The 10,787-nt window shown below is 42.4% G+C and overlaps 2 protein-coding genes across 2 annotated transcripts in view; both read right to left on the bottom strand.

Moving 5' to 3' along the window:
• Positions 1-1,004, bottom strand: part of LMLN (leishmanolysin-like (metallopeptidase M8 family)) — a 15,298-nt gene extending 14,294 nt beyond the window's left edge. The window contains exon 1 of the mRNA XM_009887308.1: positions 768-1,004. Coding sequence (XP_009885610.1) covers positions 768-1,004 — 237 coding nt within the window. The remainder of the gene's footprint in view (positions 1-767) is intronic.
• Positions 1,005-4,416: 3,412 nt separating this feature from the next.
• LOC104288451 (poly [ADP-ribose] polymerase 14-like) overlaps positions 4,417-10,787 on the bottom strand; it is an 18,913-nt gene continuing 12,542 nt past the window's right edge. The window contains exons 10-15 of the mRNA XM_009887261.1: positions 10,603-10,770; positions 9,191-9,373; positions 8,489-9,097; positions 7,820-7,965; positions 6,348-6,522; positions 4,417-4,706 (exon numbers count right to left, since the gene is read on the bottom strand). Coding sequence (XP_009885563.1) covers positions 4,417-4,706; positions 6,348-6,522; positions 7,820-7,965; positions 8,489-9,097; positions 9,191-9,373; positions 10,603-10,770 — 1,571 coding nt within the window. The remainder of the gene's footprint in view (positions 4,707-6,347; positions 6,523-7,819; positions 7,966-8,488; positions 9,098-9,190; positions 9,374-10,602; positions 10,771-10,787) is intronic.

The following is a 10,787-nucleotide window of genomic DNA, read 5'->3' as shown; positions in this document are numbered from 1 at the left end:
GGGGCGGGGCTGATGTCTATAGAACAAAGTTAAAAGTTTGTCATAGGATGGTTGGAAGATGACCGTAGATGGTCATAGGATGGTTGGAAGGGACCTTGAAGATCAGCGAGTTCCAACCCCCCTGCCATGGGCAGGGACACCTCCCACCAGCCCAGGTTGCTCCAAGCCCCGTCCAACCTGGCCTTGAACACCTCCAGGGATGGGGCATCCACAACTTCTCTGGGCAACCTGGGCCAGTGTCTCACCACCCTTACAGTAAAGAATTTCTTCTTAATATCTATTCTAAATCTCCCCTCTTTCAGTTAAAACCCATCACCCTTCATCCTATCAGTACACTCGCTGATAGAGTCCCTCCCCATCTTTCCTGTAGCCCCTTTAGGTACTGGAAGGGGCTATAAGGTCTCTCCAGAGCCCCTTCTTCACGTTTCTCAAGAAATTTTGGTTGGGACATGGTTAAGACATCACAGAAGGTACCTCACCTTGAATAGGATGTGAAATGAAACAATGTGTCTTACATGTTCTTTTGCAGTTGCTGACTTAGACATAAGATAGCACAAAATATAAGGTCTGGACCAATATCGAGCCAAGAGCATACCCCAACCCAACCTTGGGTAAAGATCATGCTAAAATACACCCCACTTTATGAATAATGAGCGTGTTAATCAAGTAACCTCCCCAAATATTTTAAATATGTGCTGAGATGCATATGTATAGTTAGGAGTGGTGAATGACTCATTATTGACCACCCACCTGTATTTTATCATTACAGGTGTTGGGCGGTTGGAAACACAAGGTGTGCTGGCTGTTGCTAAATGCCCGGCACCCGATTCTGCAGAATCGGAATAAAGACAAATCTCCCGACTCTGTGTTTGGACTGGCTCTCGCACACTGGGTGAAGTCCCTTCGTTTGGGGACAGCAGGGTGACGCAGCGCGGTGCCATCCAGTTTGCTGCAGTGCTGGGCAGTCCAGTGGGGTCCATGCAGCACAACGGGAAGCTGTGCATCACGTCACTGCGTGAGGTTTGGTGCACCCCACAAAACTCTTCTGGAGAAGTTGTGGATGCCCCATCCCTGGAGGTGCTCAAGGCCAGGCTGGATGGGGCTTTGAGCAACCTGATCTGGTGGGAGGTGTCCCTGCCCATGGCCGGGGGGTTGGAACTCGATGACTTTAAGGTCCCTTCCAACCCAAACCATTCTATGACTCTATAATTCTATGGTTCTCGCTGCTCGCCTTGCCGCTCTTAAAGCCATTTTCCTGTTGGGGTGTGTTACGGTTTTAAGAACCCACAACAATTTATTGTCATTTTGGCAACTATTCTATCACCCGATGACCCCTCCCCACCCGGGAAGGGGAATTGGCAAAAAAACAAGGAAACATAAGGGTTGAAATATAAACAAATGCAATGGAATAACACTAAATATTTAACATTGATAATAGTAAAGAACCAATATTGATCCTGAAGAGGACCCGATGGAAACTTAATAACTAACCTTATTTTTAAGGAACAGGGCTAGCTTTAAACTATTGCAACTATCACCCAACAAAGAGAACAGGATATCATGAGACCATTGAGACACGAGGAACCAGTTCTCAGCCAGAACCAGATGGGCGGCTTTGGCAACCAGATAAGGAACAAAGAACTACAGTTCACCAAAAGAATACGGTGATAAAGAGGAGTAAATGACTACCAGAAAATTCTGAAGGACCACGGAGAGACTGTAATGCGCATACGAGAGTGGGTAGTAAGCTATGGTAATGAGTTCCCAGAAAAGTTAATGATCTCTCAGAAACCTTGTGAATATGTATATATGGCATATATATAACCTGGATAAGTAACCCTTTACGGCGCACACTTTAGGAGGAACGATCCCCCGTGCATCCAGCGCTGCAATAAAGAATGCCTGGTTAATAATCACCAAGACTACCGAGTCCTGATTTCAGCTTTTCATGTCATCGATCCCAATACCAATATAAAATATACCAGGATTATACTCAGCCCATACCATCAGTAGAATCTGTGTGCTCCCAGCAGGGGACAGCAAATGTGGGACACTGCGAGCGCTATGGCTTTGGTAAGAAGGGAAGGGCTCAGGGGTTCGGCACCATGGCAAGAAGTTCTCAGGATCACAGCCATCAAGGGAGAGAGAGAGACTTCGCAGCAAACTTATATTTCGCAGCAAATTTATATTGAATGTGACTTTCATAGTATGAAATAATCCTGTTGGCCATCTTGGGTCAAGTGCCCAGGTCTTACTCCTTCTCATCCCTGCACCTGGCAAGATCGAAAACCTTGAAACTCACACACATAGTAAATATTTTCACAAATTCAGACACTGAAGTCTTCTAACAATGCAGTTTTCCCTAGCATTAGAAGAGAAAGTAAAATTACTGAAAGATAAATTAACCCCATGTTACTCAAACCAGGACAGAGCTCCGTGTCCCCAGCTCCGCAAGGCCCCTCGTTCCCTCCCCAAGACCAAGCTCCTTGTCCCCGGGGGGTCCTGCACTTTGAGGAGTTTGCTCCAGGCCCTGATTCTGCAATCCCACGGCCTAGAGGCAAAAGTCCTCCTGCGGCCAACCCATCCCAGTGCTCAAGCCTGGAGCTGGGATTTCATTTTTCGTCAGCCACAGAGCCTTTTCCCAGCTTCTCAGCCCACAAACACTGTACAACAGAATATCCCCAAGTTTCTAGTACTGAAACGAGCGAAGAAACTTCTACCACCACCACCAGGGATAAAAATTGTCTGGGTTTTTGTAGTCCTCCATCTTGCAGCTCTGGCTGCTTTCCAAGGCATTCAATTATGAGGGCCACACAGAAGCGGTGTGTCCTGGCTCACCCAGCAGCTCTGTGACAGCAGGGGACGAGCCAGCAGACGTCTTGTCCCATCAGTTAAACCGGCTGCCCAAGTCCCTCTGGGCACTGCAGTCTTGCCACAATACACAAAAGCACAAAAAAAAAAAAAAAAAAAAAAGCAGAGAAGGGAGGAAACCATCCTCACCTTTTTTCACAGGGACCAAAATCTATTATTAAACTCTGCTTTGCTTTAAATGGGAATTTACACAGGACGTTCATCAGAAGTGTTGCACAGGCAGCTGTGTGAAGAGCAGAAATTGTTTCATATTGCCACCTACAGATACTATAAGCGCTTTCCCTCTTTGCAGGCAAAGGGAACATCCCTGTAGGGTTTTAAGACATCCTGGCAACTATTTGCAGCACAGGTCTCCTTTGGACAATGGCAGAACAATTTCACCTGGAGTCTGTATGCACAAGTCCATCACAGACAATGCACAAAACCAGTTTTGTCTTCTAAGTCTTTTCAGTTTCTATTTATAGCATCACTGTGACATAGGGATATTCAAATGTAAAGTGACACTTCTGCTTTAAGCGTGTCCCTTTGCATAAAAAAACAACTCAGTAATACAACATAGTTCTTTGAAAACTACTTTTATTGAAACCACGTGTATATGGCTTTTGACCGGCAGTTGTAAGATTATCACTGTAATTAAGTGTACAGCTTGCAAAGATGTACAAATGCCATTATTTACTTGTTTTACAGAACTTTTAAAATTTTTCAAATGGTTTAAACATGGTAACTGAGTATGCCCCTATAGATGACTCTCTGCAAACTGGTAATTCTACAGAAGGGTTAGTATTTCAGTGCTGACCAGAAGAAATCAAAAGTCCCCCTTTACCGCCCTGAAAATTCCAGAAGCAATGACTTTGTATGTGAAAGTTGGAGGTACACAATGCAGGGGACCATAGAAAATGCCCATAAGAAACAGGTATGAATATTGCAATTTATACCTAGAAAATAACAAAGTATGCCACAACAGCGTAAGGGCGGGGGTGAAACAATGAATGCAAAGTGTATGTTTAATGTTGGATTTTTCTTTCTTCAGGACTCTTAGCACCAACAAGGGCGAGTGGATGCCCGAGAATGACTGAAAACTCTGCTGGTGAGAGAGATCATTGGTCCAACATGGAGTGTTTTAAATAAATCCTCACAGGCAGGCAGCCACTTGGTGCTTTATGGTGATAACTGGAAACACAGGAACATGCATAGATGCATTGGCCTAACCCTACACCTCTGACTCCAGGCCACAGGTGAGGCAGAGCAGCTCCCTCTCCCACCAGTCCCCTCTGCCTTGTGTAGGAAGAGGTCAGGGCTGTGCTGATGGTTCTTGCCTACACCTCCACATAACTGAATTTGAAAGGTGGGCATTGAAATAGCATGTTCTAAAACATTTGCTTATCCTGGCCTTGTTGGGCTGATAATTTGAAGACGTACTTAAACACATGGATAGAAAAATAACCACTTAGCTTAAGAAACGTAGATGTAAACAAGAATCAAGAATTGCCCTGTTAATTCCCACATGTAAAAGGCACTAAAGCTTTCCAGGCTACTAGGAACATTCTATTTTCTGAAAGTAATAAGGTATTCAGGATACGCCTGAATATCATTAAATATGACAAACATTTTTGGAGAATTCACATCATCAACCACGCTGTCATACAGGTCAGTAGGATCTGCTGGGTCTTTCGGTGGTGGAGTGATTAGGCCTTTGCTCCCAGCACAGTACTGGCCGGTGAGGACCCGAGCCAAGTACATGTATCTCCTGCCATTCATATCCGGTCTGGAATAAGTATTCTGAGCCGAATAACTTGCATCAACAGCAAAGTATGTTCCGTTTCCAATGACTGCAGCTGTTTAGAAAGACAACATTTTCAAATATAGTTATAGCATTTCCACAAGAATCTCTAAAGCTCCCCCCCCTTTTTTTTTTTGTATTGTGGAAGTTATAAATTTGATTAGGGTTTAAACAGTAAATTCTAGTCATAATCCTTTGTATCAGAATCAAATATGAATCCACTTAGGTGTCGGGTAAGTATCAACACCCAGGTTTTGACTGCCCTTTCCTATGGAGAAAAGGGTTTCTCTCTGTTTAGCTTTGTTGTTTAGCCTACAATCCATCAAATTGCAAACCTTCAGAGCCCTTTCAACTTAAAACGACTATATAATTGTAATTACAGTTTTCTAGTTACACTTCAGAGCAAGAAGTTAGAGGAATCACGCTTCTTTGTGTGGGACAGATTTCTTTTTTTCTGACATTGGTAGAAAGCTGTTCAAGCCACATAGGTCCTTCCTATCTGGCTGCTTTCATCTTTAGATATTTTTGCACGGCTACCCAGCCTGACAGAAGGGAAGCGTGCATTTTCTGTTGTAAATCGTGGCTGAGATGGAGAGGTGGATGTCTATATTCACCGGCAGAGAGAGGGCGTGGGGATCTACAGCTCTTGCTTCCCAAGTAAAGCCAACCTCTTGGCACTACCAAAGAGCAGGAAAGAGAAACTACGGCTCCTCTGGTCATGTCTTAAAAAGAAATGGTGGCTGCCATTTCTATCTGCGCACAGCCCGATATATTTTGCGTATGTTGAGCTTCATTTTCTCAAGAAAATATCAGCATAAGTACCTCTAGAGGATCCAGACAGAGAAATGTCTACTTTTGGATCCAGACCACACTGAAGTGTCAACTAGATCCGAGTTAAGCTGCCCAGCTCTCTCAAGATCAAGCCAGCCCTCGTCACGTACAATTATTTCTTAATGAAGACAACATTAAGAACAGAAAGTAAGGACTTTTGAAGTAAGGTTGCAGGACCTCTAAGACCAACTGGCACCTCGATTTAGCCCAAGTTCCACTTCTTTGCATCCTGTCCTTCATCTTTGAATGCTACCAACTAATAAACATAACATGACTGTGCTAGAGAAACTGGACAAAACAATCTTTGAACTGCTACAGAAAGTCTTTCTGCTAAATATTTAATAGTTATCCCTAATAACTATTAAAGGAGAAGAATTAATTCATGAATTTCAACCAATTTCATCTGCATAAAAGTGGTAGGGGAGTAGGATCTTCTGACTGATTGTGCTGTCCTTATCTTTGGAGGCAACAGAAGTATCTGCACCTCTACTTTGCTTCCTGCCCTTTCCTAAGAAGAGAGGAGATACCAGCAGCTAGTGGTTGATATCTCAGCTGAGGATGATGAACAGCAATCCTTGTTCCTTCCTGTAGGCAGATCATACAAAACATTTCTCAAAAGCTGCCCAGGCTTGATTTCTGGGTAGGCAAGCTTTTTCTAACACTCCCTAGACAGCGGCATTCATCAACAAAGGATTAACTGAACAGGTTAATTCCTCCATTCATATAGATTATGCTCCGGAGTTGTTGATTACTTTGTTCTCCAACTTTATTCAGTCTTCATGTTGTGCTAACAGCACCATAACATTGACATTCCCTAGCAGCTCATACATATCTAGGAAGTTAACTGCTTTAGGTAACGACTCACCATTCTTTCCAGCAAACCCACGATTAAATCCATTGTAGTTGATTGTGCTCAATGAGGATGCAGCTGTCCCATGAAATAGCAACTTCTCATTATTTTGATATTTGTTCTTTGTGCAGAGAGATTTTTTTTTTATTTGGTATGTCTGCCAGAGGAAGGGATTTTGTATTCTTTCAATCTGCAGAGGTAGAAAATAGAACTGTATTTATACCAGTAGGGAACCAATATTTATCATGGCAGCAAAGCATTAAAACCAAACCAAACCGAAAGAATGATAGTAATTTCCACTATACCCTGTTAGCGTGTGGTTTGGGTTGGGGAACTGAATACCCAAGCCTCATGAAAAATCAGAAAACAAAGAGGTTTTCAAGCTTGGTAATTTTTGGCATATGTTTGTCTTGCCTAGTATACCAGGTCACAGGCAATCATGGCAGCTGTGCATTGTCATTTTCACAAATTGGCTGTTGTACCACTGCCAGAGGCAACCATGTAAGATGCCTTCTGTACATCCTAATCATCTTTACTCACGGCTTTCTCACTAAAGGGTAGACTGTAGCAATAGCATTACGTTGAATTTAAGTTTCTGTTCCAGATCTCAGCTTGGAAGTCAAAATTACTTCCTTTACGGTGTAGCTTAGCAACCCATAAGAAACTCTTATACAAAAATAAATTGGTGGGAGGAGAGATTGTTGCTGGCTCCCTGTGCCAACAAGGTGAATATAGCTTAGGAGAAAACAGTGTATCTGTGTCAAATTATAATCTTAAAAGGCATTGCTGTAACAGTTTTCAATTTTCAATGGAAAAAGGCTTCATGTCATTACCTGATTTTTTCCACTGGACACTAATATTTTGTTCTGTTTGTGTCTTAGTGACCATGTTCATTGAATCTCATGAAGGAAGAAAATTTTTCAAACACATATTCTCAGTCTTCATTTCATCGTATTTTCTCCTATTTATCGCTCTCCCTGATTTTGAATAATTTCATCTTCTCCCTGGCAATTACATCTCTAGGCACTGTGTTACAGACTTTTCAATAAGCAGAATCAAATCTTTACACTTTGGTTAAAACCAACACTAGCCTGTAAGGCTCTCGGACTGACAGGGAAGAAGTAGTAAAAGAGTAAAAAGCTTTATGGCCAGTCTGCAAAGACCTTGTATTTTCCTGTGTATTCTGAATGCATTTACTCATGCTTCCATTTCAATATAGAATTTCCTAGTTGGAAATACTACATTAGTTGAACATAGATAGAGTCAGCCTGAAGACTGATGGTCACTGGTTTTGCATTATTGGAAGGCAGAAATGGCAGAGCAACTCTTAGGAAATTTGATTTGATTTACATCCACCCTGGTCAGTGCCGGGGAGACTGACATTTGAAAGTCATATTAGGTTGCAGACACTTTACAAACAAATATTTAGAAAGTATATTAATGCTTTCAGCCCAAGAATTCACTTTGTTTCCCCCATAGGATTTCACCTTCTCTATGACAAAGCTGGGACAGGTTTTCTTAAATTTGTTCTGAACTTCCTGATATTCCCGACATGATGGCTTGAGATTCACCAGTTTGACCCGTTCCTCTTGCATGTCTTCCCACTGCGCAGGGAGCTCTATTGACTTCTTATCTGCAAAACGGAGACTGCATTGTCATCACAGGTATCTAGCTCAGTTTTGTAGGCACGTCTTACAAATCAGCTGCATATAGAGGGCTGAGAGGATAGTACCTTACACAGTCTTTAATTCCAAGAATACACTCTCTTATCAATACATCACTGGCTCTGTAATGCCCTGTTAAAACTTTCCATTTTCTCTAGTCGAATTATCCCCATACCAATATCTAACTAAAACAAGTTTGAAAACCACAGAAGAATTTTATGCATTCTTCATACACCACTTCCTTTGTCAGACTTAAGCGTGAAATCTATGCTCACTGGTCACATACATGCGGATAATATTTGTATTTAAAACAGATGCTCTGATTTCAGTCATACCTGCCACTACTTATGAAACTAAAACTGCTAGGGGAGGGAGGGGAACTGAGAATAAAAAGCTATTCTTATTTCTTTGGAATACCTGAGTTTGCATTTATCAGAATTATCATTCAATAATCACTACTAAAGGTATTTTATTAACAAAGCTGTTATTTACCTTCATTCTTTGGCACACGCTGAATATTTATAGTTTTTCCTTGGTCATCATTAGCCTGTAGAGTATTCAGATCCACATTGTAGTTGTTCTTGATAATTTTGACAGTGAGATGTGTTTTTTTAGCTATTTTGGCATCCTCCAGCTGCATATTTGTCAGTTTATCAAAAGGAACAAAGCTATGATTGCTTCCTTGGTACCTCCATTCCACCAGGTTATAAACAAGTTCTGCCTTGGATCGTTCTTCTTCAGTATCCTTAATTTTTTGGATCATTTTTTGAACTTCCACAGAAACAAAACAGACATCCCTGCTAACACCAGAAATTTTAATGTGATGGGGGGAATGTTTATTTTCAAGCTGGATGGTAACATGCTTCGTTCTCTGGAGATCTGCCAAAGTCTCAATTTGCCTCTCATCAAAATTTTCAATTAGCTCATCTGAAATAATGTTTTCAAACTGTTCCTTTAAAATTAAACTCTTTATCCAAGACTCAGTTGCATCCACATTTTTTTTGCTTTCTCCACAAATTTGAAATGTGGCTAAATCAACTTTCTTCTCCAAAACCACAGGCTTTTTCTTCTCAATGGATTGGAGTCTGCCCCCCAAAAATGCTGTGAAGACATATATGTTAATTATTAGTTTTATGTGCCCATGCACACGGAAAACCCACCTACTAACACATTTAAACATAGACACCCACGAACCTGTTGTGGATGAATCTGAACCTTCTCTTTTCTTCATGCTTTCATAAAAGTGTCTAAGTATATTTGTCTGGAAGATGATGATTTTAATTTTTTTCAAATGCTGTACTGATGTTTTGCTTGCAAATTCCACTATAGCATCCAACATGTCATCAGCTACCTTTGCTGGACTCTGCCCTGCTTGACCTAAACAAAAATAAAAGGCACGTATCAGTGCATAGTACTCAAATCAACACAGCACCCAGAAAACAGAGACCATGTCCCCAGGTCATACAGGCTGGTGTCCCTCTCGTCCCCCATTATACTTTCTGGCCAAAGCCCCAGGCTTAACCTCAGCTTTACACCTCAGCCTGTGAGCTCCAGGAGCTGACACCCTACAGAGACCAGGGCAGCCCTTCTGGGATTCATCCCCCTTTACTCTGAGGCTCCAACAAGCACTTCAGCCATCCCCATCTTTAAACTGGGTACCAAAGTAAAACCAAATCAAAATCAGCAGCGGGTTTTGGCACAAGCCTGCAGTGTATTTCAACATACAAACAGGAACACCAAGCTTGAAACAACTGCTCTTACTCCCCTACAAAAAACCTGAAGTCCAACCTAAAGCTTATCCAAAACCGTTGGTCAGACCCCTGCCAATTTCAGCCCCAGCATCCCTTGGACAGCCATCGTGACACCAGCATGCAGATGATGCTGGCTGTCCAGGGGACCTGCTATAACTATCACTGTGGACTTCAAACACCGAACCGCACACCAGCTCCTACCCTAACCTGGCATGCTGAGCAAGTACCAGCTCACAATTTCTTTTTCCAGTCCAGGGGACCCTTGGTCTGGGAAGGATAGCCTGCTTTCTTCAAGCCCTGCTCCCCAAGCTACCCAGAAGCTTAAGCCAAATAATAAGCTAGTCTGCCTCCAGCCCTCCGCTGGAGCAGGTAGGCTGAAACAAGACCTATAAAAAAGCATAAACTGCAGGTATTCTGTACTCAGCCCACAATTTCTATAATCAGCCAGGTTTTGGTCTCGGGACAACTCCATCTTTGCCTACAAAGCCCAGCCCCAGCCTTTCTGTAGGGCTGGAATCTCAAAGCAAGGTCTACGGGAAGTTTGAAGGGTGCAGGGTGGCCAGCTGAGTGAGAGACACAGTCTGTTTGGGGCAGAATGTCTTTTTATGGAGCAATACCTTTTCTTTGGGTGCTATTGCTCAATCAATATTGACTGTAATATTTATACTTTTTTAAAAAGCACCATTTTTGAAGCATGCAGCTGCTGTTTGAACTGACTACAATGAACCTTCACAAATCACAGTTTAGAGTTTCTTGTGGAAGTCTGCTGTTATCCATATCCAAGGTATTAACCTTGTCCGAGTTTCTGAACCACCTCTGTCACAGTCCTCAACGCTTTCCCAAGAAAAGACAAACCTGTTCCAATTGCCGGGAAGGCGACAGATTTGTACTTCCTTCGCTCACACCCTTCAAGCACAATGGAGACCTGACTCTTCACATTGTTACCGTTAATCAAGTGCATGATTTTCCTGCACAACAGTTTTCCACCTTGTGTAATAACCATGCCATTTTCAGACAACCCAGCTGGAAGACAGAACATA

This window comes from Charadrius vociferus, unplaced genomic scaffold (genome assembly GCF_000708025.1).
Source record: "Charadrius vociferus isolate BGI_N301 unplaced genomic scaffold, ASM70802v2 scaffold385, whole genome shotgun sequence".
Taxonomy (NCBI): domain Eukaryota; kingdom Metazoa; phylum Chordata; class Aves; order Charadriiformes; family Charadriidae; genus Charadrius; species Charadrius vociferus.
The sequence above is the reverse complement of the archived record's forward strand: the minus strand, read 5'-3'. Positions and strand labels throughout refer to the sequence as shown.